At 35.3% G+C, this 21,736-nt stretch overlaps 1 protein-coding gene across 1 annotated transcript in view; it reads right to left on the minus strand.

Moving 5' to 3' along the window:
* HACE1 (HECT domain and ankyrin repeat containing E3 ubiquitin protein ligase 1) overlaps window positions 1-21,736 on the minus strand; it is an 88,930-nt gene that overhangs the window by 27,507 nt on the left and 39,687 nt on the right. Inside the window, exons 11-14 of the mRNA XM_072965691.1 lie at window positions 18,471-18,621; window positions 12,334-12,668; window positions 4,646-4,714; window positions 4,310-4,397 (exon numbers count right to left, since the gene is read on the minus strand). Of these exons, the coding sequence (XP_072821792.1) occupies window positions 4,310-4,397; window positions 4,646-4,714; window positions 12,334-12,668; window positions 18,471-18,621 (643 nt within the window). The remainder of the gene's footprint in view (window positions 1-4,309; window positions 4,398-4,645; window positions 4,715-12,333; window positions 12,669-18,470; window positions 18,622-21,736) is intronic.

The following is a 21,736-nucleotide window of genomic DNA, read 5'->3' on the forward strand; positions in this document are numbered from 1 at the left end:
CACCACAAAGAGGTTCTCTCTCAGGCAAGTTTTAAGGACGCCGGTAAATTTCTTCATCTGAGCCAAACTAAATACTAGTTTTGCTTCAAAAGACTTAAATATTAATTCTCAATAAAAATATTTTTATGAAAATAACTTGTGTAAGATTAACTTTTGCCTTTTAATATCTGCTCTTTCAGTAAGAAAAGAGTAAATATTCCCTTTTCCAAAGTTAAATGTATTCCATACTCCTAGTAGTCTTCAACATTTTGAATAAAACACTCCTGTTACTATGTTCATTACTGGGCATATAAATTAAATATTCCATTTTTAGTAAACAGGCTAGAAAGTTAAGTGCTTGAAATTTTAATGTTGATTATTCCTAAAACTTGGGTAAGAGAGGAGAGAAAAAAATTTATATAGAAGCAATGTATTTAAATATAGGCTTTGAAGTTTGATAAACATGGTTTGAAATCCTGGCTCTATCACTACTAGGTTTGTGATCTCAGGGAAATTACCAATCCTCCCAGAACTTTAGTTTTCCTACCTGTAAAACAGGGAAAATAGTATCTACTAACAGTTAATTCTGAAGATTAAATCAAATAATGCAAACATAGAGCAAAAGAGTCATAACTATAATCATAAATTAACTAATGTTTATTAAAGCACCTATAAGCCAGGTATTGTTGTTAGCACTTTACACGTAATTTCACATACATCCTCACACTATGAGAAAAAGTAACTTTTATTATCCCCATTTCACAGAAGAGAAAAATGTAGCTCCAAGAGGTTAAGTAATCTGTGAAATACTCATCTCTCAGAATGCTAAATGATATTGTTCTCATCACTCCCAATGTTAAAATTATTGGGAATAAGTTATTTAAAATGACAGTAAACTTATTTGCCATTATTAGATATTAAATATTAAACTCTAACCTTTATCTATAAAATGTGAGCCAAGAAGTAACAAATGACAATTTTTTAAAAGTAATTCAAAGGTAACATTAAAAGGTACAAAATGCTACCTTCAAAAGCTAGTAAATTATCTATAAGATCAAAGCATCCACACACACATATATATATATATACCTACAAAGCCAAAGGGCACATTTTTGTATGTAAACTTTCTGAGTACCTGCATTTCCATAAAACAATTCACAAAACAGGACTGATTACAGAGGCTCCTCTTAATAGCATTTGTACAGCAATACAAAATGTCTCTCCCTTTAACTACCAGGCCACCTGAAAACCACCAACAGAACAAGAAGTCAATCTCTTAGCAGAGGTAGTTGTTTTTGTTTTTATTTTTTCTTTTAACAGCCTCCAAGGTACAGAAAATTTCTAAGTACAGTACAGTACAAAGGTATTTTTTTCCTGAATGTGAAAGTAAGTTGCTCACATGATATCCAGTCACCCCTAAATACTTGAATGTGTACTTTCCACGAACAAGAGAATTCTCCTACATAAGCAGTTCACAATCATCAAAGTCAAGAAATTATCACTGTACATTACTATATACCTAATCTTCAGACCCCATTTCAAGTTTTGCCAGATTCCCTTTACAGCATAATGACACATGAATTGCATTTAGTTGTCCTGTCTCTTTCATTCTGGTATAGTTTTGTTCAGTGTTTTAATTTCATGATCTTGGTATTTTTAAAGATTGCAGGTCCGTTATTCTGTAAAATGCCTCTCAATCGGAGTTTGTCTGATGACTTCTCAGGATTAAATTCAGGGTGTGCACCTTTGGCGGGAATATCAAAGCAATGATGCCACATTCCCAGTGCGTCCTAACAGCTGGCATACTGGTATGTGGGCTGTGATCACTGCCAAGCTTCTCCATCGTAAAGTTCCTTTTTAATCTTTGCAACCAGTGAGTATTCTAAGGGGACATACTTTGAGACTATAAAAATATTCCACCCCTCACCAAATTTACATTTATTCATTAATTCTTTCAGTACAGACTTATGACTTAACTTACAATATTTTGCCATCATTATGTATTTTGAAGTTCAAATTGTTCCAGATTTGACCAGTAGAGTCCATTCAAGCTGGTTCTGAATTATTCTGCTATAATCCCATCATTCTCTGAACAATGTTCTTGCACAGTAAGATGATCCAGGCTCATCCTGTTCTTTCCCTGAACTAGCCATTTCTCCAACAAGCCTTAGTTCACTGAGAATGGTACTCAGAGACAAAGAAGTGGGTGCCAGGTTTGCTATATCTGTCTACCTACATTGGAAACTAAAAGTTCACACTGATATCTCCAATTCCAGCCCAACAGTAATGGTTCACTGTGTTCCTCCATTTTTTAACTCCTTTCACCAAGGAGTTAAAGTAGGCTCCCATTATCTTTACCGCACTTAATCAACTGCCCTATCTCATACATAACCAATCTTCTGTCACTGACATGGACCACTCACTGTAGGGATAACCTACACCCCACTCAAGCTTTGTCAAACTACTCTCAGCAACTGTCCCCACCCTCCACATTGGACATCCTCCATATACTTACTGCTGCAACCCACATACTCCATGCTAAGCCCCTGTTCTGTACAAATATCCCCCTTAGCACACCCAAGCTCCAAAACGTCTCACTGGTCAGGCAACAAAACCTCTTCTGTGGGTCAAAAAGGTGAATGGCTACTGCAGATGCTTTTTGACTGAACGGTTCCAGAAGTGAAAAGCAGAGACAATACTGAATATAGCAAACTACCTCTTTCAGAAACTGTAAGTTTCTTTCAACTATAATCTCATTTACCCTAGAATGCAGTCACCTAGTGTAGGTTAAGCAAGTGAACTTAAGAACCAGACAGAATTTTAAATTCTGGATCTCCTACTTAGTAACTAAATGACTTAAACAAGTTACTTAATCTCTTCAGCATCAATATAAGAGTCCCTATCTCATACGACTGTTATGAAAATAAAATAATCTATGTAAAGTAAATGCATGGAAGGAACCTGACTTCAAGTTAACATTCAATAAATATATTATTATTCCTACCTTCTTTTACAGTATCATCATTAAACAGATGTCAAAGGAGACCTATATACATGTGTATAATTTTATAAGGATTAGTGCTTAGCCTTCTTTAATTTCTGAAAAGGACAGTGTCCCTAAAGACATTTTAAAACACCTATAGCATTTATCTTATGACTACTAATCAAACCACCGCCTCCAGTCTATCCTACATTTTGGACAATTATTTCCTAAAATCTTGCCAGGATGATGTCATTCTCCTAAAGTAAAGCTACCAGTGGCTCCTGACAGCCTAGCAAACAAAGAAGATTCTTCAGTCTGGCAATCAAGGCTCAATACACTATTACCCCAATCTACCTTTCCAGAATTATATCTCATTCCTCACCTACAACCAACTTAATTTTTTCACTTTTCCATTTCTATGCCCTGACCTATATCTTGGCTAGAATGGTCATCTTCCCCATTTACTCCCATAAAAATTTTGCATGTTTTTCAAGGTCCAGAAAAAAATCCACCTCCTCTATGAACTCTCCCTTGACTACAGCAGCCAAAAGCAAACTCGTCCTCCCTTAAACTCCTGAAGAACCAGGTTAATACTGCAATTACTATTTCACAGGTGCATTTATTATCTCCCCTGCTAGACTGAATTAAGGTCCTCTTGGAGAAGGAACATAGGCTTCTTATCTTCAAAACAACTACCATTATTGAACATATATACCAGTCACTATTTAAAACTTATTCCTCACAATAGAGGTTTTATGATGTTAGTGTCATTATCTCTATTTTACAGATGAAGAACCCAAGGCTCAAGGATGTTAGAAACATGCTCAAAGTCACACGGCTGGTAAGTAGCAAAACAAGCCTTTTCCCAGCATGTTTCATGAAGCATGAGATACATGGAATCAACCCTTGTGGGGGAAAGTTCTCAGGTTAAACAAGTTTGGAGGATTAACAAACTTAAATCACTATTTTTACCAAAAGGCTTCTCAAAGCCTTTGGCAAGCTGCTGATATGCTTTATAAATCTCCAACAGAGCATATGTACATTTCCCAAATGTATTTGGGGATAAAATCCCAAAGAACCATCAGCCTCACAGGACTGGTGTTCCATTTCAGGAAACGTGGCAATATGCTGTCTTTGCACATAGTAGGCACTCAATACACATTTCTTAAAGTAACTCCTCATTCTAAAGTCACATACTAATGTAATCGTACACTAAAGAGTAAGGTAATGTCACTCTACTTACAGCAGGTGGTCTCAAGTATAACAATCACTTCACTGAATGGTATTCAAATTAAAAAGTCAGTTTTCTTTAGACAGGCTAAAAACAAGATTAAGAGAAACTTCTACCTGTGCTTTTATGATATGCATGAATCTTGACATCAATTCAGGACATTCAAGGAGGAAGTGAAAGTGGTCAAATATAATCTTGGGATTCCTAAAAGAAAAACATATTTTTTGATAGGGACAGGAAGGTTGAGTAGCATTGAGGGACATGCACATTCAGATACACTGATACTGAAACAGAACTTAAAAATGCATATTAATCCACACCTACTATACTTTTACTTATCACTGAGCATTTTTGAATAGTAACAGAAGTAACACTTTTTCTGTTGAGATAAAAACTGTAAGTAAAGAAAGAAAAGGCTACAAAAGCAGTCCATGAAACCAAGAAAGCCTTACCTGTTAACAAAGCATTTTAAAACTTCATCATGCTTGCAGACAAATTCAATGAAACGAGGTGAAGTCATTCTGTGGGAGGTAAAAAAAAAATCAGAACACATACACAAAAAAATAGCAAATTTGTTAACTTCGCATTGGACTGGCTTCTAAATTGAAAAAAAAGGGGGGGATAGTTGGATTGTCTTTATGGAATCTGAGGGACGCCTAATCAATTTATAAGTGAAATATATATACACATATATACATACATATAAGCAACTCTATATATTTCCAATACATAACTGAGCCTATAGAAGGTGACATTCACCATTCTACAAATAATGTATATAATGCTTCAAACTCAAATATTTTGTACTAATTCCAGATTACTTCAATGAGTATCCTAAAGATTAGAACAGAAGCAAAAATAATGAAGTATTTTCTGTTATTTCTGAAATGACAAGAAATCATAGCTTTTCTTCTTCTATCAGAGAAGGAAATAATAAGCATGTAGTATAAGCCCTGATAACTGGGTTTTCTCTTCACTTTCCAAAGCAAGTGCCTGGCTAAAACTTTTAATGTAGAGGCATCCACTTCAAAGATGGCTGTCTCAAATAAACACAATGCCAGCCCCACAACTAGGTGAAGAGCCAGGCTACCCCATCACTCAGGCACCTTTATTTTAGAGATCTTGGTTGATTCTGATAACTGACTATTTGGGCCACTTATTTTTTCTTTTTCTAAGCTTTAAATTCCCACTCTTATGTTTTAAACTCACCGATAAAAAAGTGAACCCTTGAAACCCTGGTCCCTCCATTCGACCCCAGGGCTTGTGCCTTTGCACTCACACACTCTCCTCTCCCCCTCCATGATATCCTCGCTGTGTGGCCAGGAGCACCCTGTAATTCCCAGATCCTCTAAGTAATAAATACTTATTTTCCCCAAAGTTTCCCAATGGTTATTGCTGAAGGACATCCCGCAATCTTAAGAATCACAAGGGCTGGTCCAGCCACAGCATTGGTTACTGATAGGCGGAGACAAGCACACAAAACAATTGGCGTAGGTGGCAGGACTGCACGACTGCCCTTGCAGTGAACCAAGAGGAATGCCCTTTAGCTGCAACTCGCTTACTACCACCTGACTCAGGAGGGTAACACCATCCGAGGAAGTAGCACCACTTGCTGCGGGTCTGTCTTGCTGCAATGTTCTTTTGTATATTGCCTCTGTCATGCGTTGTCTAGGCATCCAACCCTAAAGGTTATGGCTGCCATTATAATCCAACAACCCCCCACAGCAGTGTGATCAAGGCCACATTGTCTAATGAGATGGTGAGACTACCAATTATAAAGGCCTTAACTGATCATTAACGTGTGTGAGGGTCCTCCAGGCCTCAAGGCCAAGGAGAGCTAAGGCGGGTAAACTGGATAGCAAGGCTATTACCAGCACCCAAAGTGAGGCTCTGGGCTAAAGGCACAAGGAAAAGATTCCACAGGTGAAAAGAAGAGACCTCCACTTGCAACCACAGAGTCGGCAGGTAGTGCCTAGACTATGTGTCCTAACCCAGAAGAGTGGAACAGCTCTGCAGTGGAAACCACTGGCACCATGAGAGGGAAATACAACAGAGCCCTATGGTCTCTGTGTCACCACTTCACTCACTCTGTCATTCTCTGTCCCCTAACCCAATGGGATACTGCAAGTCCAACCTCAGGTGTAACGCTGTTAAAAGATGAATGGACAAATGTAAATGTTCTAAACCTCTGGTGCCAATACCTCCTACAAACCCTGAGGCAGTATATCAGCTCCTTAATAAATCCACAACCCCACGGTCATTTCTTGGGCATTATTCAGTGCCACGCATACTAACATGCCAAGACCCCGGTATTACATTCCAGAAGCCTGAGGGCTTTTACCAAAGAACCTGTGGATAGGATGCTAGTAGAGATGGACCTCAATCCTGGAGTGCTTTCTTGGGACAGCCTGGAAAGGAAAGCAGCTATCTACAAAGCAGCTCACAGTGACATCATCCAAAAACTTCCAGTAACAACACACAGGATGAAGGTAACAGAAAAAAAAAAAAAAAACAAGTAGAAACTGAGGTCAAAACTATTCCTTAACTGATATTCACCCCTTTCCTAAATATTTTATGCACAGGAAGAAGAGGAAGGAGCTGACTACTGCAGGTTTTCTTGTTTGTAACGAGCTCTAAATTATTACGACAGTCAAAATGCATCAACTAGTTGGTATCTCTAAAGACTCTAAAATCCATAACCTTCTTAACGAACCATTTGGGCCACAGGCTTGTTTCCTCCAGAGACCACAGATCCTGAGCCCCTTCTCGCTTTCCCCTGAACAGGGCAGAACTAAGAAACATGCCTCACATGGCATCCCTGTCGCCAAGGCAAAAGTTGACAGGGTTATGGTAGACTCTGGTGAAGAAAAAATGGATAAGAGAAGGCAAAGGCCCCCAGATCCCCAATATTCACACTAACACCCCTCCTCTCCTTGACTGGATATTTAATGTCACCATGCTGACCTTCCATCACAATGATCACTACTAAGGCTCACTGTTAATGGAAAACATTCAGATGGGACCCCTCTGCTGCTGCATAAAATTAACATGGTCCAAGGGGGGTTATCATTTCCATGACCACAGTAACTCAACAGACCCCTTCATTTCCAACCCTGGAGTAGCCCCATTTGACCCTGAGTCCAGACAATTATTTTTACAGGACACTCCCCCTAATTACAGGGTGGCCCTACTACATTTTATTGGGAATGCCAAGACCATCCAAAAGGCACTAAAAATCCTAGTAGAAAACCTACATTCTTTCTCTATCCTGTAAGATTTAAGTTTTACCATGTCTTTGAAATATAAATACCCCAGGAGGTAACTAAAACTCTGCCCACAATCACCTGAGACAGAAGGGGGAAAAAAGGAGGGGAGGAGTGAAGAAGCATTTCAAAATACAAACTGTTATAAAAGCACTCATGCCCAAAATCTAGTCCACAGTCTCAAGATTACCTGTCAAGGACAAATACAAATCTTAAAAGTCTTCTCCACAAGTATTAGTAAAAAGCTTTAGCCACCGAAGCAGGTAACCTTAACTTGTTCTCTCTGCCAGACACAATTTGGATTCAAACATGATTCATAAGCCAGTAAGTTGTACATTGTTGTACATGATTCACAGCTAAAATTTTGGAATGGAAGCTACAGGGTCTCTGTGTCTGTCTGCACATTTATGTACATTGTTGGATGTATATTATAAGTGACTTTTTGCTCTCTACCTCTGGATGATGTTGCCAAAATTAATTTGTAAAAGAGCTGTTATTTAATTTAGGCTTAAAAAATAAGTACTACAAATTAAGCATTCCTAAAGCTCAGTAATATAGAAATTAATCCAAATGTTTTTCAAGTTCATGTGATCTGGGACAATCTTCTGTAAATAAAAGCTAATTTAAGTTTACTGGTTTAATTAAAGTAAGTATGTCTCAGAGTTATCAACATTAGATAAAATGCAGACATTCTACCTTTTATTCTACTTGGCTTTACTATTCAATTAAGTTCGTTATCTAGGTTACAAAATCTGTCAGCAGCTTGGGAAGACAGCTGACTTCGTCTAATGCCTCAGAAGACTTTTGTGAGTAACCTAAACATAACAATTAAGTACAAGTGATTTAAATAGAGGAAGCAGAATAAGGGTTTAGGTGAACTTTTCAGTGATAGTTAAGTACTACGGTATGTCTACTTAAAAAGTTGCCCAGATACCTTTGGTAACTTGAAACTTTAGAGTTTTGTGAAGCTAAATTAAATGACGGAAAATTTATTGAATATCTAGATAATTTCCAAGTAAGGTAAAATATTGAAACATTAATCACTGAGCAAAGGTTTATTTATGTTTTGGCTTCCTATTATAGAGGAACTAAAGATAAATTTGCTTCTACTGGTAAACATGTCTTGTACCACACTGAAAAATGATACTGTAAGGAAGCATGTGCTTCTAAAAATTATGAAGTGTATTCACAGATTTGCCAATATAAAGAATGCTGATGTAGCAGGCAGCTTACAATTGCTTCTCAGTTTTCACAAAAAATTAAAGTTTCTAAGGGTTCAGAATTCTAATTAATATCTGTAAGTGAGACAACTGGATATAATAGAGGAAATGTCTCTGTATGCAACAAGGAAAGCAGAATGTGTTCTGGGGTAAGAAAGGTATGAGGTACAGACATGCATTTTTGTTAAGGGAAATGAAAGTAATTTTGTCCCGAAGTAAAGTTGGTTATTTCAGAATGGGAAAGAGGAAAATAAAGGACAAAATGGTGTATAAAGTTTGAAAGATACAGAATGAGAGGATTTTACTTTATGTAGTGAAGGTGGTTAAAATCCAACTGTTACCATAAGGGTTTCTGTTTAAGTTTTAGTATCAGTGGTATGGTTAGGTAATTTTCTTTCATCTGCTAAAAGGAGTTTTCCTGCAGTATTGGTCTGCTCCTGATGAGAGACCATGAAAGGTTTTTCTTAACCATTTAAGTAATCTGGCTAGAAAAAGCAAAGATTTTGTGTTTTATCAAAATAATTTCCTGTGTGTCACGTTGTCTAAAATCAGGTCTTTGATTACTTAAGAAAAATCTTAACACAAAGAGTTAAGATTTGCTCACAACAATGTAAGAGTCTGCATTTGCCTTTAAAATCATCCGTTACTTCGGTTAAGCAGATAATTAAGTGCTGTTTCATAATGATCTGTGATCCTATTTAGTCAAGTGTCAAAAAACTTTTGATATTTTTTGACGAACTTCTCAAAATCAAACTCTAAATAAGTCTTTTTCACCTAAAAGAACTTCGGGGTTTTTTCAAATGGCCTCTGGAACATCTCAAATATATGTTACCTCTCCTTATAAAAAGAGAGACATTAAACTAATTAGGCTTATTTGATACATTAAATTACATGTCAAATAAGAAATGATGTTAAACCTTCTTTACAGATATCCTTGTATGGATATATATTATTATGTGTTCCAGAAATAAAATGAAATTCCTAAAAACCTGATATATAATATTATCAGCCATAATTCTGGTTATCATCTTAAAATGTTGTATGTCACAGAAATAACCAAATTCCTCTGTCAAGTGAATTATAATGAGTTCTCTTAAGATCTTTAACCGTGGGCATTTTTAAGTTTTTTTCCATTATAGATAGTTATTGTTTTACTCAGATGCTTTTGCAAAAGCGCTTCATCTTCAAGGAGATTCATGGAAAGGACTGTGATAAAACAGGTTTCTGATCACTTTCAGATCATACCATTGAACTGGGTAAGCATTTACAAAACTCTAAAGGATAACTGAATTCATAAAACTGCTAACAGAAGCTCAAGATCAAGAATTAATTACATAGGACTGAATGAACTGGTGAGGGTGATTATAATTTTGTATGAATTTTTGTTTGACACATTGCTGGTTCTTTAATCTTTCGTTTTCCAAGTTTAAGGAAACTTTCTTTTAAGCCAGCTATGACACTCCAATTTGATAGAGTACACCTTTGTGAATAAAGATGAAACAATTACTTTTTCTCCCTACCTGATCCCTCCAGAATTTGGAAACTCTCAGTGAGTATTCCTACTTACATGGCAATTATAGTGACTTGCATTAAATTCAGTAAGAATCCATTCTCCTTGTAATAGGACACAATTGAAAACACTGGTTATATTACTAAGGCTTTGACTAGAATGTCATATTCGAGAGAGAAATGCATAGACTCAGATATGACCACACAACTTTAAGGAATTAAGGGTATTAATTTTATGGAGTCATTAAAAGCACTTGGAAAAAGCGACCCGACACCCTGCTTACAGGGTTCCCAGCAGATTTACTAGGTGAGTAAAGAAGGTCACTTCCTGGCAGGCTCAAAAACTTCAGAATATTTTGGAGAGGAACTCACCCAAATCTGTTGGTATTGCAGGCAAAAGTGTGATGGCAAGTCCCTGGCTTGGCTTCTTGGCCTCTAATAGGCTTTAAAACTTTCAATCTGAGATTCCCTATGAAAAGTTCCAGTAACACAGACTTAAAAGAGACTATGTGGTCAATCACTATTCTTGCTGTACTTATGTAAATAACCAGGTCAAGATTAACAGGTCTAGATGGATACTGCATACAAATTAGTCTTACTCTGATTATCTCTGATAGAAATGGAGGCGATGGTAGAGACAAAAATTATTTCAATAGAAAACCATAGTGTACCCCTGTGGCTATCAGATTTCAGTACTGTTTTTTTTTTTTTTCCAGTACTGTTAATTAATTGTCTTTGAGGTTTTATTTTCTACCTGCAAATTGGACTGGATACTGAATTCTTCTCATTTCTCCAATATAATGCTTCCAATTTTTCTCCTACCTCTCTGACTCGGAGTCGCTGAGACCTAAAACCGTCCCTTTTCCAAAGTCATACAAGATAAAGTGGGAAAACTTGATGCAAGTTTCAGAGAAATAACCACAGCAGCTCATATATGGCCTGTTGCTATATGGACCACTCAGAAAAATTACGAGATACATTCAAACTGCAAACCAGGAAAATATATCGGATTGCCACGCCTACCCAGTATCTAGAAATCTTGACTACTGCCTTCAGAACTCAGAAACCAGGATCCTAATTTTCATCAATCATTAACGTTTGTTTTTTCTTTTGGTTCTATAGAAACGCCTTTTATAAATAACCTGATGCAAATACATGCACCACACAGGCCTAACTTGGGGAATCCATCTCCTGAAATGACACAATCCTTTAACTCAGCTGACCTATTCCCAGAACTGAGACTGGTTCGATGAGGGATGAAGCTATCTACTAACTCAGAACAAGTTCAAACCTTACAGCAGATGGCCCAACATGTTAAAACATTTCACATTATTACCAAAATCTCTGAGAAGATTCCTAGGGCCCCCAGATCACTGACTTAGCTTCACTGTAAGACCCTTCAAGTCTGGGATAATGGCTATGGACTGAAATTCAGACTACTGCCTATTCAATTTGTATAGGATTTGCTACTATGTTCCTATTTACATGCGTACCTTCTGGGTTACAATGTGCCCTACCCCTGACTTCTAGCATATCAGCCACCTATGCAGTTAATGTCCTCACCACTAACTTGGAGGCTTCAGCATCACATGATGGACTGCGCTGCAAGCCCAGACAGTTGGATTTTCTCTTTTTTTGAAATGTGAGTGCCTGCCTTAAACTATGAATGTAGAGGCATCCGCTTCAAAGATGGCTATCTTGAATAAAAATAATGCCAGCCCCACAACTGAAAAAAGAGCCAGCCCCAGAATCTCTAAGCTCCTTTGTGTTAGAGATCTTAGTTGGTTTTAATAACTGACCGTTTAGGTCACTAGTGTTTTCTCTTCCCTGGCTTTATTCCTGCTCTCGTGTTTTAAATTCACCAATAAAGAGTGAGCTTTCGAAGTCTTAGGCCTCAACCCCAATAAAAGCAGAACCCCAGGCCCATGAGCTCTCTTTCTACTGGCGACCTTGCTGTGTGGCCCCAGGTGTGCCATGTAATTTCCAGGTCCTGTAAGTAATAAACCTTTTTTTTTTTCAAAGTTTCCTGATGGTTATTGCTGTAGGGTGTCTTGCAATCATAATAAGAACCACAAGGGCTGCTCCAGCCACAACATTGGTTATTGACAGGCAGAAACCAGCACACGAAACAAGCAGAAACCTTCTTACCCTGGAGGCATCTGACAAGAACAGCACATGTAAAAAGCTTGAATGACAGCACTTAGCCGGTTAGCTGTCATAGAAATAACATCCTGACAGTCTGCACTGGCTTCCTGTTTCCCTCCAAGAGCATCTGGTTTAGATTCCCCTGTGCCAGTGGATAGATTTTCATAGCTCCCAGGTCCTGGAGGTTCAAATGGAGGAATGGAAGTACCATCTTGATCTTGGCCTTTTTGTTTCAATAAGATAGAAGTGATGTCCGTTGAGTCCTTTTTGTTTTTCATCAGTTCTGTAGCTATTAAAACTAGCCATTCATCTAATGAATGCCAAAGCAATTCGAGAGGCTAAGAGAAAAAGAAAAGTGTTTTTAAAATATTCTTAAACTACAGGATAAAAAATCCACACAGCCAAAACAAGTATTGTAAAAGGGAATATTTATTCTAGATTATTCTATTCTCCCAAGTTAATGTGATGGTAATGTGTAAAGGTAAGTAACAAAAATATACGAATGTCATATAAATGATAATCTCCTCATTTTTAGAAAAATTGTATTTGCATTTATTTATTCCTTGGAATAAAAAAGACAAAACCAAACTCCAACAAAAAACTATAAGCTATCTTTCTTCTTTTAAAAATTTTCAAATATTTAGAATAGTTTTAAAACTGTACATTACTTTTATAAGTACAATCCCCCTAACCTTTACTGTATTAATGTGTCAAACATTTTTAATTGTACGTCTTTTTTCAATTTAAACAAATGAGAATTCCTAAAGAGCTTAAAAAGAACTTATTTGACTGCACTCTTTTCTTTACATGTAATTCCTGAAAATTTATGACAAGAAATTTAAAAATATGACATATTTATATATACACATACATACACATACAAAGGCATACTCACACACAAACACATACTCCATCTCTAATACCTATGAACTATCTAATACTAACAAATACATAATTCAGAGTAAAAAGATTAATAGCTTAATAAAAAAAGGAAAAGATGGGAGTAAAGTTTCTAATTTCTACACTATTTAAAATATTCTTTTGAGAATAATGAAATGTCTTTTGCAAATTAACAGCAAATGAAATTTTATTTTTAAAATATTACGTGATCACAGATGCTACAACAGGACTAAGTACTAGAGAGATCAAATATATACATCATTTCTAGTTATTCATATATTTTTTTTTAACACAGGCAGACATACAAATGCCCAACTACTCGTAAAAGACATGCTACTGGGGATCTAACGTGCAGCACATGACTCGGTCATCATACTGCATTGCACACTTGAAAGCTGCCATGAGAGTAGAGCTTTAATGCTCCCACTGTAACAACAATGGCAAAGTGGTAATTATGTGACATGAAGGATGTGTTAACTAACCTGATTGTGGTAAATATTTTGTAATTTATACCGTATCAAATCACACTGTACACCTTAAAGTTATGCAACCTTATATAATAATTATATCTCAAAGCTAGGGGGGATAAAAGACCTTTTAGAACATTTTTAATCGTAAATAAAGATTAATAGTGAAAGCACATGGGGGATCAGAGGGAGGAGTGGTTACATGGTCTTCCCATTCCAACACTTTTAAATATTCCTTTTGAGAATGATAAACTATCTTCCTACAAATGAATATAAAAGGTAATATTACTTTTTGATTCTTACATGATCACAGAACACTATAAACTAGACCATGTGCTTCTGAAAGACCCACTTTTAAATATTCAACTAAAAGAAATCATCTTACTTTTAAAAACCACTATGTAAAGAGATAATACAATCATATTTGCAACTTTAGAAAATGTTTAGAACATCGCAAGAAATTCTTTGCAATTATTATCTAATAAATTCCCCTGTTATTATCTTTAGCCTTTCTTAAGATTTCCAGAACATTATTTTTTGACAATATTCTAATTATTGGCTTTGCAAAGAATTAAATCACCCCTAACTCTTAAATATGAAACCAAAAAATAGGGGGGCAGAGGAGACTTACCACCATCAACAAAAAGTTCACTCATTCAACAAATATTTAGTTAGCACATTGTAGATGAACAGGTAAGCAAAGTAAGGAACAAATTTCTGAGAAATCCTTTCTGAGGTTCTCCCCTACAAAGTAGGTTTTTTCATGGTCAGACACAGCAGCTGGGTGCCTAACTGCTTAACCCGTCCCTGAACTGCTGAAAAGAAGGGCAAGAAGCGCCAGCTGCCATCAACACTGACATGGTACCTTCACTGAAAACATCCTAATTTTAATCATGATTCAAGTTTGGGTGTATAGTGTCTGTTCATGAGAAAAACATGAAATCTGCTATAAAAGATGAAAAAGAACTTCTTATGTCGGCAAAACTATTCATGTAAACATCAGAAAATGAACTTCCAAAAAAGAAAGAACAGGTGGTAATGTAAAACTGCTTGAGACAAAAGGAAAAAGGAATAATTGGCCTCTAAATGGGAAGGGCTAAAACCCAGGAAACCAGCACACCAGGTGAAGGCAAAGCCTAAGGCAGGAAGTCATGCCTGCTGCTCATGTGGACAAGGGCACTGAGCCTGAACTAGAGCCATACTATTCTCAAATACTGACAACCTGCAAAATTCAAGACGAATTCTGAATAACCCAGAAATAGCATCCCCCCCAAAAGCCAGATCTGTGTAAAGTGATAGTGACAATAAAGATACTGAGAAAAGCTAGAAAGGAACACAGCTAAGAATTAAAAGAGAATGAGGAAAAAAAAAAAGAAGAGAAGTAGTACAGCATCTTAGCTCTTTCTTTACTTTTCTTTTTCCCACTGTTTCCTTCTTTCACACATGCACTACAACTAAATCCCAACCTTAAAGCATTTTTACCTAGAGAGTCATCCCTTTGAAGACTTGTTCAGAAAATTCACTCCTCAATAACAAAAAAAATAACTTTAATTTCTAACTGTGGTAGCAGCCACAGATAAGAAGGGTTAAAATAAATTTTTTAAATTAAAAATAAACAGTTGCAAACAATAGCTGTGATGCATTCTATATTCATAAATAATGACAAAAAATATCAGACACAAAGCACTGTACATATCAATTGTTACAGGAAAATGAATCAGAGCTTCTTGGCACTATGAAAACACATCACTTCATTTTATATTACTGAGTGATCTTCACCAAAGAATTATATTCTACCTATAAGAACAATGATATGACAATCATATAAGAGTTTCAAAACATTTCAAGTTAACAATTTAAAACTATAATATATAATCCCAAATTTGTTGGACAATTTAAAAAATTTCAAGATCCATGTGCCAAAGTGAGATATAAATTTGACAGGAAAAGCATTACTAACTTAAAACTCACTAACAGTATCTTAAAATTCTCTGTTAATCTGACTGTTCTCAACTCGATAATGTCAAATGCCATAATCCAAAAGATAAGATCTTAAAAGTTTCTCAATTTTTCTTGGCTTCCAAATACTCCCAGTTACAATTCTATGAAACAATTAACAGTCCTAGCTTACTACTCACAAGGAAAGAGCATATCAAGATTCAGGAAGCCTAAACTGTCCTCCCTATGGTCACCCTGCTTCAATAACCAAAACTACCTTCTCCTTCAGATGCTGCAAAGGCTCTAGATAAAAATCTGTTAACACTGAAAAAATGGCTAAGTGTTAAGATTAACTCAAAGGACTTCTAAGATAAATCAGAAAGCTAGTAACAGGATGTTAAACAATTTCACCTACTAAAAACACATGGCCTATAAACCCACTCATTCTTAATGCAAAACCCATTAGCTAATTCTAACAATAAAGTGACAAGTTAGAGTACCTAGTTAATGAAATGGAAAGTAGGGATCAATTGCTCCCTTAGACTAAATGTGGTAAAAATTAAAATGGTATTTCCAATCCAACAATGCAGCAACTCAACAAACGGTTCAGATTTTTACAACTTCAGTCACCCTACAATGAACAGAAGACCTTATATACATGGATGAGAATGTAGTTTGTATTTTTATCCTTATAAGTGGGAGGCCAAATTTTTTTCCATCCTTTAAAGAGTCTACATTTAATTACTAAAATTAGATGGAAAGAGATTAATCAATTCTTCAAAAGTAACACTTGTTAATGTTTCTAAAAATTGGCTGAGTTATATAACACTGTTTTACCAAAGTGAAAGGTCAAAATTTAAGAGAAAATAAGTGGTCACAGACAAAAGCAGTTGTCAATGATACAGAACAACAAAAAAAAAACAACCTTAAAAAAAGAAATAAAGATACTTACAAATGAAATAAAATAAAAGGAAAGAACTTTATATATTATATATATCACTGATATATAACAATCAAAACATGAAGTCTGGATTCCATAGAAGAAAAGCTAAAAGAAAAACAATGATACACCTTTCTACTCTATTGTATCTGTGCTAACTGGCTAGGCAGCAAACAACATTTAGATCAAGCACTAAATGCCTAGAGCGGCTACTTAGCACATAATATTTTCTGCTATCATTAGCAATAGATGGCATATCGAAATTTTAACAAAACAAAAAAAGGGAATAATGAATATAATCTATACCCAATTTGTATAATAGTGACCACATCTATACTTGGTTTGATTTTCTGTTCATCATTATACATGAGTAGAAGGATGAGGACAAAATCAATCAGGGGTAGATTCAGTAACAAACAGCATGAGCCATACCAGAACACATTAATAACAACTTCCTGGAATGTGAATGTTTAAACAGTAAAACCCACTTAAAACAGCACTAACAAAACAGAGGATCGATAATGAAGATTCAGATTTTTACAGAAACAGTAAGTTATTACTTCTAACTAGTATTAAAGGAAGTCCTATGTTAAAAAGCTAAATCTGAATTACAAGAAGATGCATAACTTCCTTCTTCCAGGAGATGGCACAATAGGGGGGAAAAAAAGAAGAAAGAAAAAGAATGGCACACACAAAAGAAAACAAGGCGAGCAGCATGTGCATGTGTGGCTGAACGTTCTTTCATACTTCAATTTTTTTTTAAAAGAGAGTGAAGCCAACAAACAGATGCACAGAAACTTACATATATCTATCCTAAAAGGCTATCATTCCTCTTCTAGGTATTGGAGATTCAACTAGTGTCAAAATACTTGCAAACCATTTATTTATAAGTGTCTGTCAAAAATTTGCCGTGTAGGAAAAGAATCACTTAGCACACACCATTAATTTAACTTCATTTAATTTCAAATTTTATAGATAGTAAAGCTGTCAATTATAAGTAGATTTTGAGGAAGTGGCACATAAAAACACTTATATCATCTTTCTGATAGACAACTTATATTTACACCCAAAAGGCTGTTTAAAGAAATGTAATTTTTCATGAACTCTAAAGCTAACTGCATACTGTGAAAAGCTCTCCAGATAAATTACCTTTAAAAAAAAAAAAAGCGAAAAGTTATTAAATTATACATTTGTCCAAAATCTGAGTGACTTAAAAATATAATGCCACAAAAAAAGCATTAGCAATAGCAATTATAGCCATGTTCATTATGTTTACTTCACAAAATTATAATTTGACATGGTTACACTGCCTTGGGAATTCCATTGGGAAGGATTCCACTCATAAATGTGCAAAACAGCAGCAGCTGAAGCAATACAAAATATACTAAGAAAATACCTCAATGATTCTTCCTTGAAGTTATCCCAGGAATTGTCAGTAAACTCAGTAAATGAAAGTAAACTTACTTTAAAAACACACACAGATACACACAGAACACACACGATAACAAAACCAAAAATAAAAACTGGGTATTTTCTTTCTTTCCGAAAAAAGTATTTTTTAAAGTGTGATAGCAGCATACTGCCAAATTAAAGACCTATAATCCAATAAAAAAGTTAATTTAATTAGATTTAAACATTAAATATCTTCACTCATAGAATAAAACACTAATGAAATTAAAATTTAACTTGTAAGAAAAATATAGAAAGCTCATTAATTTTGAGACTTGCTGTTGATTAGACAGAGATGAAAAGAGAAAGGTGTGTCTAAGTTTAAAAAGTGACACAGGTATAAACCAAACTCACACCCTGTTTATGAGGTTTCTGATTAACAAATATGTGCTTTTGTCAAGTTCGTCTTTTACATCTATCTTCCTAACAGCATATACTTTTCTGACCTTGAACACCTGGCTTCTTGGAGTTTTATTCCCATTGTAGCCCATATCAATTCCATTACTAGGAGAAGACGGACCAATTCGAAAGACATGACAAAATATCCTCACAATCCTTAGAAGGCTCTTCATTTGAGCATCGTAATTACTAGATATGCTGAAAATAAAAATTAAAATATGAACAGATTAGAGTCAATGAAACAAATTACATCTTTAAATATTTATTGAAACATTTTTATTACATTTACCATCTATTTCATAATGTAGCAAATAAAATCCTTTTCTTTTTCTTTTTTAAATTGAGGTACCATGAGTTACACTGTGTCGATTTCTGGCATACAGCACAATGCCCCAGTCATGCATATACATATGCATATTTGTTTTCATATAAAATTCCTTTCTTATCATGATATGGGATGGAATGTTGTGTTTACCAGGCAGTTAGCAGATACACATTATTTGGATTGCATATGATTTGTTAATCCTTAAGCAATTAGAATATAGCCAAAACATAAAATATTAAGAAAATCACTACTACAGAACAGTATATTTGTAAATTAAATTGATTCTTCAGAATTCTGAGAACATTTCACTGAGAACCAATAGCAGAAATGTTGACTATAATCTCAGGCCAACCCCTAACATTAAAACAATAATGATTAATAACGTGGAAACAGCAAATGCCTACACTAAGTACTCCAATTTGATAAATGACAAATTAGAAGATATTTTCTATTCTACTGACAACTGAACCAAAATTTCCTGACATTTTTATTTCAACATTCATGTTGTTTTCTCATTCTAAAAATTATTAAACTGTTAAAACCAGTCAGTAAAAGTTAGCTCTCAGTTACAAGTGTTAGTAAAATATAATGGCTATTGTTACCCATACTGTACATGACTGGGTGGGATAGCTACAACACATTAGCAAAACTTTTACTTCATTTTAGTGACTTGGAATCAAATGTGTATAGAATCATTGTTTAACTTGCACTGGGTTTTACATATTTGTCTTTACAAAGTTGTTTCTGATTCTATATCACAAGATTGTTGAGACCGTCAAAATAGAAATGCAGTTTGGTTGAAACCACTTCCTTCTTTTACTGTGTTGCAGCTCTTGGAAAAGTTAACTCCAATGACTCTCAAATTCTTCTATGAGAAAGATATGAATTTAATTTTCCTCTGGGAAATTACCATATATATAAATTTTTTAAGCACCTGATCTAGGAAATACTTCATGAGTTATCTTAGGATCTTAAGGTAAGAAGAATTTTCTTACACAATATAACGTGAATATCATCAATTATTAATATAGTCTAATAATGTTACATTATTTTACCCAGGTTAAACTTCTTCCAAGCTAAGTCAAGTTGCTCATCTAAAAACTGTCATTTTTCACTTTCCAACCAGTGAAATATCTCTTTCATATTTTACAAAAAGATCATAAAATCCAAACTTCATCACATACTTCTCTAGTTCATTACAAAATGATCATTTTTTCCCAAGCCACTAGGTCTCAATACAAAAATTTTTAAATTAGTTTCCTAATTCAAAGCCTTGTCAACGTACTTACCTTTGATTAATAAAAGAGTATACTTTCACTCAGTGTCTTACTTAGCAAACAGCTGTGATTTCTCTTTTCATTTGCACACTGGTAACTATCTTTACCTTCAATTATAAATATATAGAAAGCAAGATAACTCACTTATTTAGTGAAACACAACACTATGTGCAAAAGGGTCCTCAATAAATACTTACTTGCTTTAGCAAATATTCCTAGAATCAGTTAGACAAAAGGCTATTCATTTTTCCCAAAATGTGCTAAATAACAAATCAATCATCACAATTCATATATATTTGAATCAGTTATTTTCTTAATTAAAATTTCTATTAAAGTAAGTGGCCAAAGTTACATCACATTGTGGGTTAAGAAACATAAAATGACTGAGAAATAAATGAACAAAAGAAGGCAATCTGTTAAAGGACCATTAAATATAAACTGGCAGAGGAGAATAATTTGTATTCTTAAGAATCTACCTTGGTAGCGTAAGATAATAGAAAATATATATACTGTTCTCTGCCTCTGGTTCCTGGCACAGAGTTCCTAAATCCCCTGGAATTTCCTCGGTGATAGCAGTACCTTCTGTTCTAATGAGGGGACTCAGTGGGCTCTTTGATGGAGGCTGGTCACCAGAAAGACCATGCAACGATTAGAAGCTTACAATTTTCAGCCCTTTCCCCCATTCTTCAGAGAAAGGTGACGGGCTGGAAATGGAGTTAATGATCAACACGCCCATGTGATGAAGGCTCCATTAAAAAAATTGATAATAATAAGGGGTTCAGGGAACTTCCAGGTGAACACACCCACATACAGAGAGAGTGACACACCCCAACTCCATGTGCCAGACACTATGCGGGGCACTTTGCAGCACCTTATCATTCCATTCTCACAACAATTCATTAAGATATTTACCATTATTTTCCGACAATGAAATAAAATCCTAACTAGACTGTAAATTAAATGTAAGGTGAGATGTAGTCTGTTTTATTCACGGTTATCTAGCAGATGGCCTGGTGGATACCAGGCACTCAAAAATATGTCTCAGATGGATGTGTGGATGACGAAGGGAAACTCCATAAAGTTACTTGCTGAAGTCACATGGTAGGTGGTGATGTCTGGATTTAAACTGAGTCTGGCTGACTCCAGACCCTATGCTTTTACTTCCTATGTGTTAGAAAGTCCTCATCATATAAACAGATTAACAGAAACGACTAAATAAAAGGAGAGCATTATATAAAGCTGGAATTCAATGAATTTTATAGGTAGTCTAAAGTAATCTCAAATGGAGAAAGAGATTAATTAAAAACAAAATTAGTGAACAGTAGACTGAGTAGGACTGCTGAAGAAAGCTAATGGCTAAAAATACAGAAGGTGATCTTGGTACCATCAAGTCCAAGGGGCTTTCTCAGTAAGTAGCACAGAGTGTGATTCTGGTCTGAAGTATATGAAATGTATGAAGGGAAACAGGAATAAAGGACTAACATCATGGATTTGACATGTAGCTGATTTAAAGAAGCAGCATGGAGGTGGGAGGAAGAAAGTCCAGCCGCATGCACAGTGGTGAGAGAAGACCACGACCTATTCTGACTGTCAATGTATTAAAAGTCGAAGTGAAGAGAAAACTATGAAGGTAGAAAGCAATCAAATTAGAAGTGGGCCAAATCTGTAAGCTAAGAAATAACACATTAACCATTTCTAAATGGCTGTTTAC

Source organism: Vicugna pacos, chromosome 8 (genome assembly GCF_048564905.1).
Source record: "Vicugna pacos chromosome 8, VicPac4, whole genome shotgun sequence".
Taxonomy (NCBI): Eukaryota; Metazoa; Chordata; class Mammalia; order Artiodactyla; family Camelidae; genus Vicugna; species Vicugna pacos.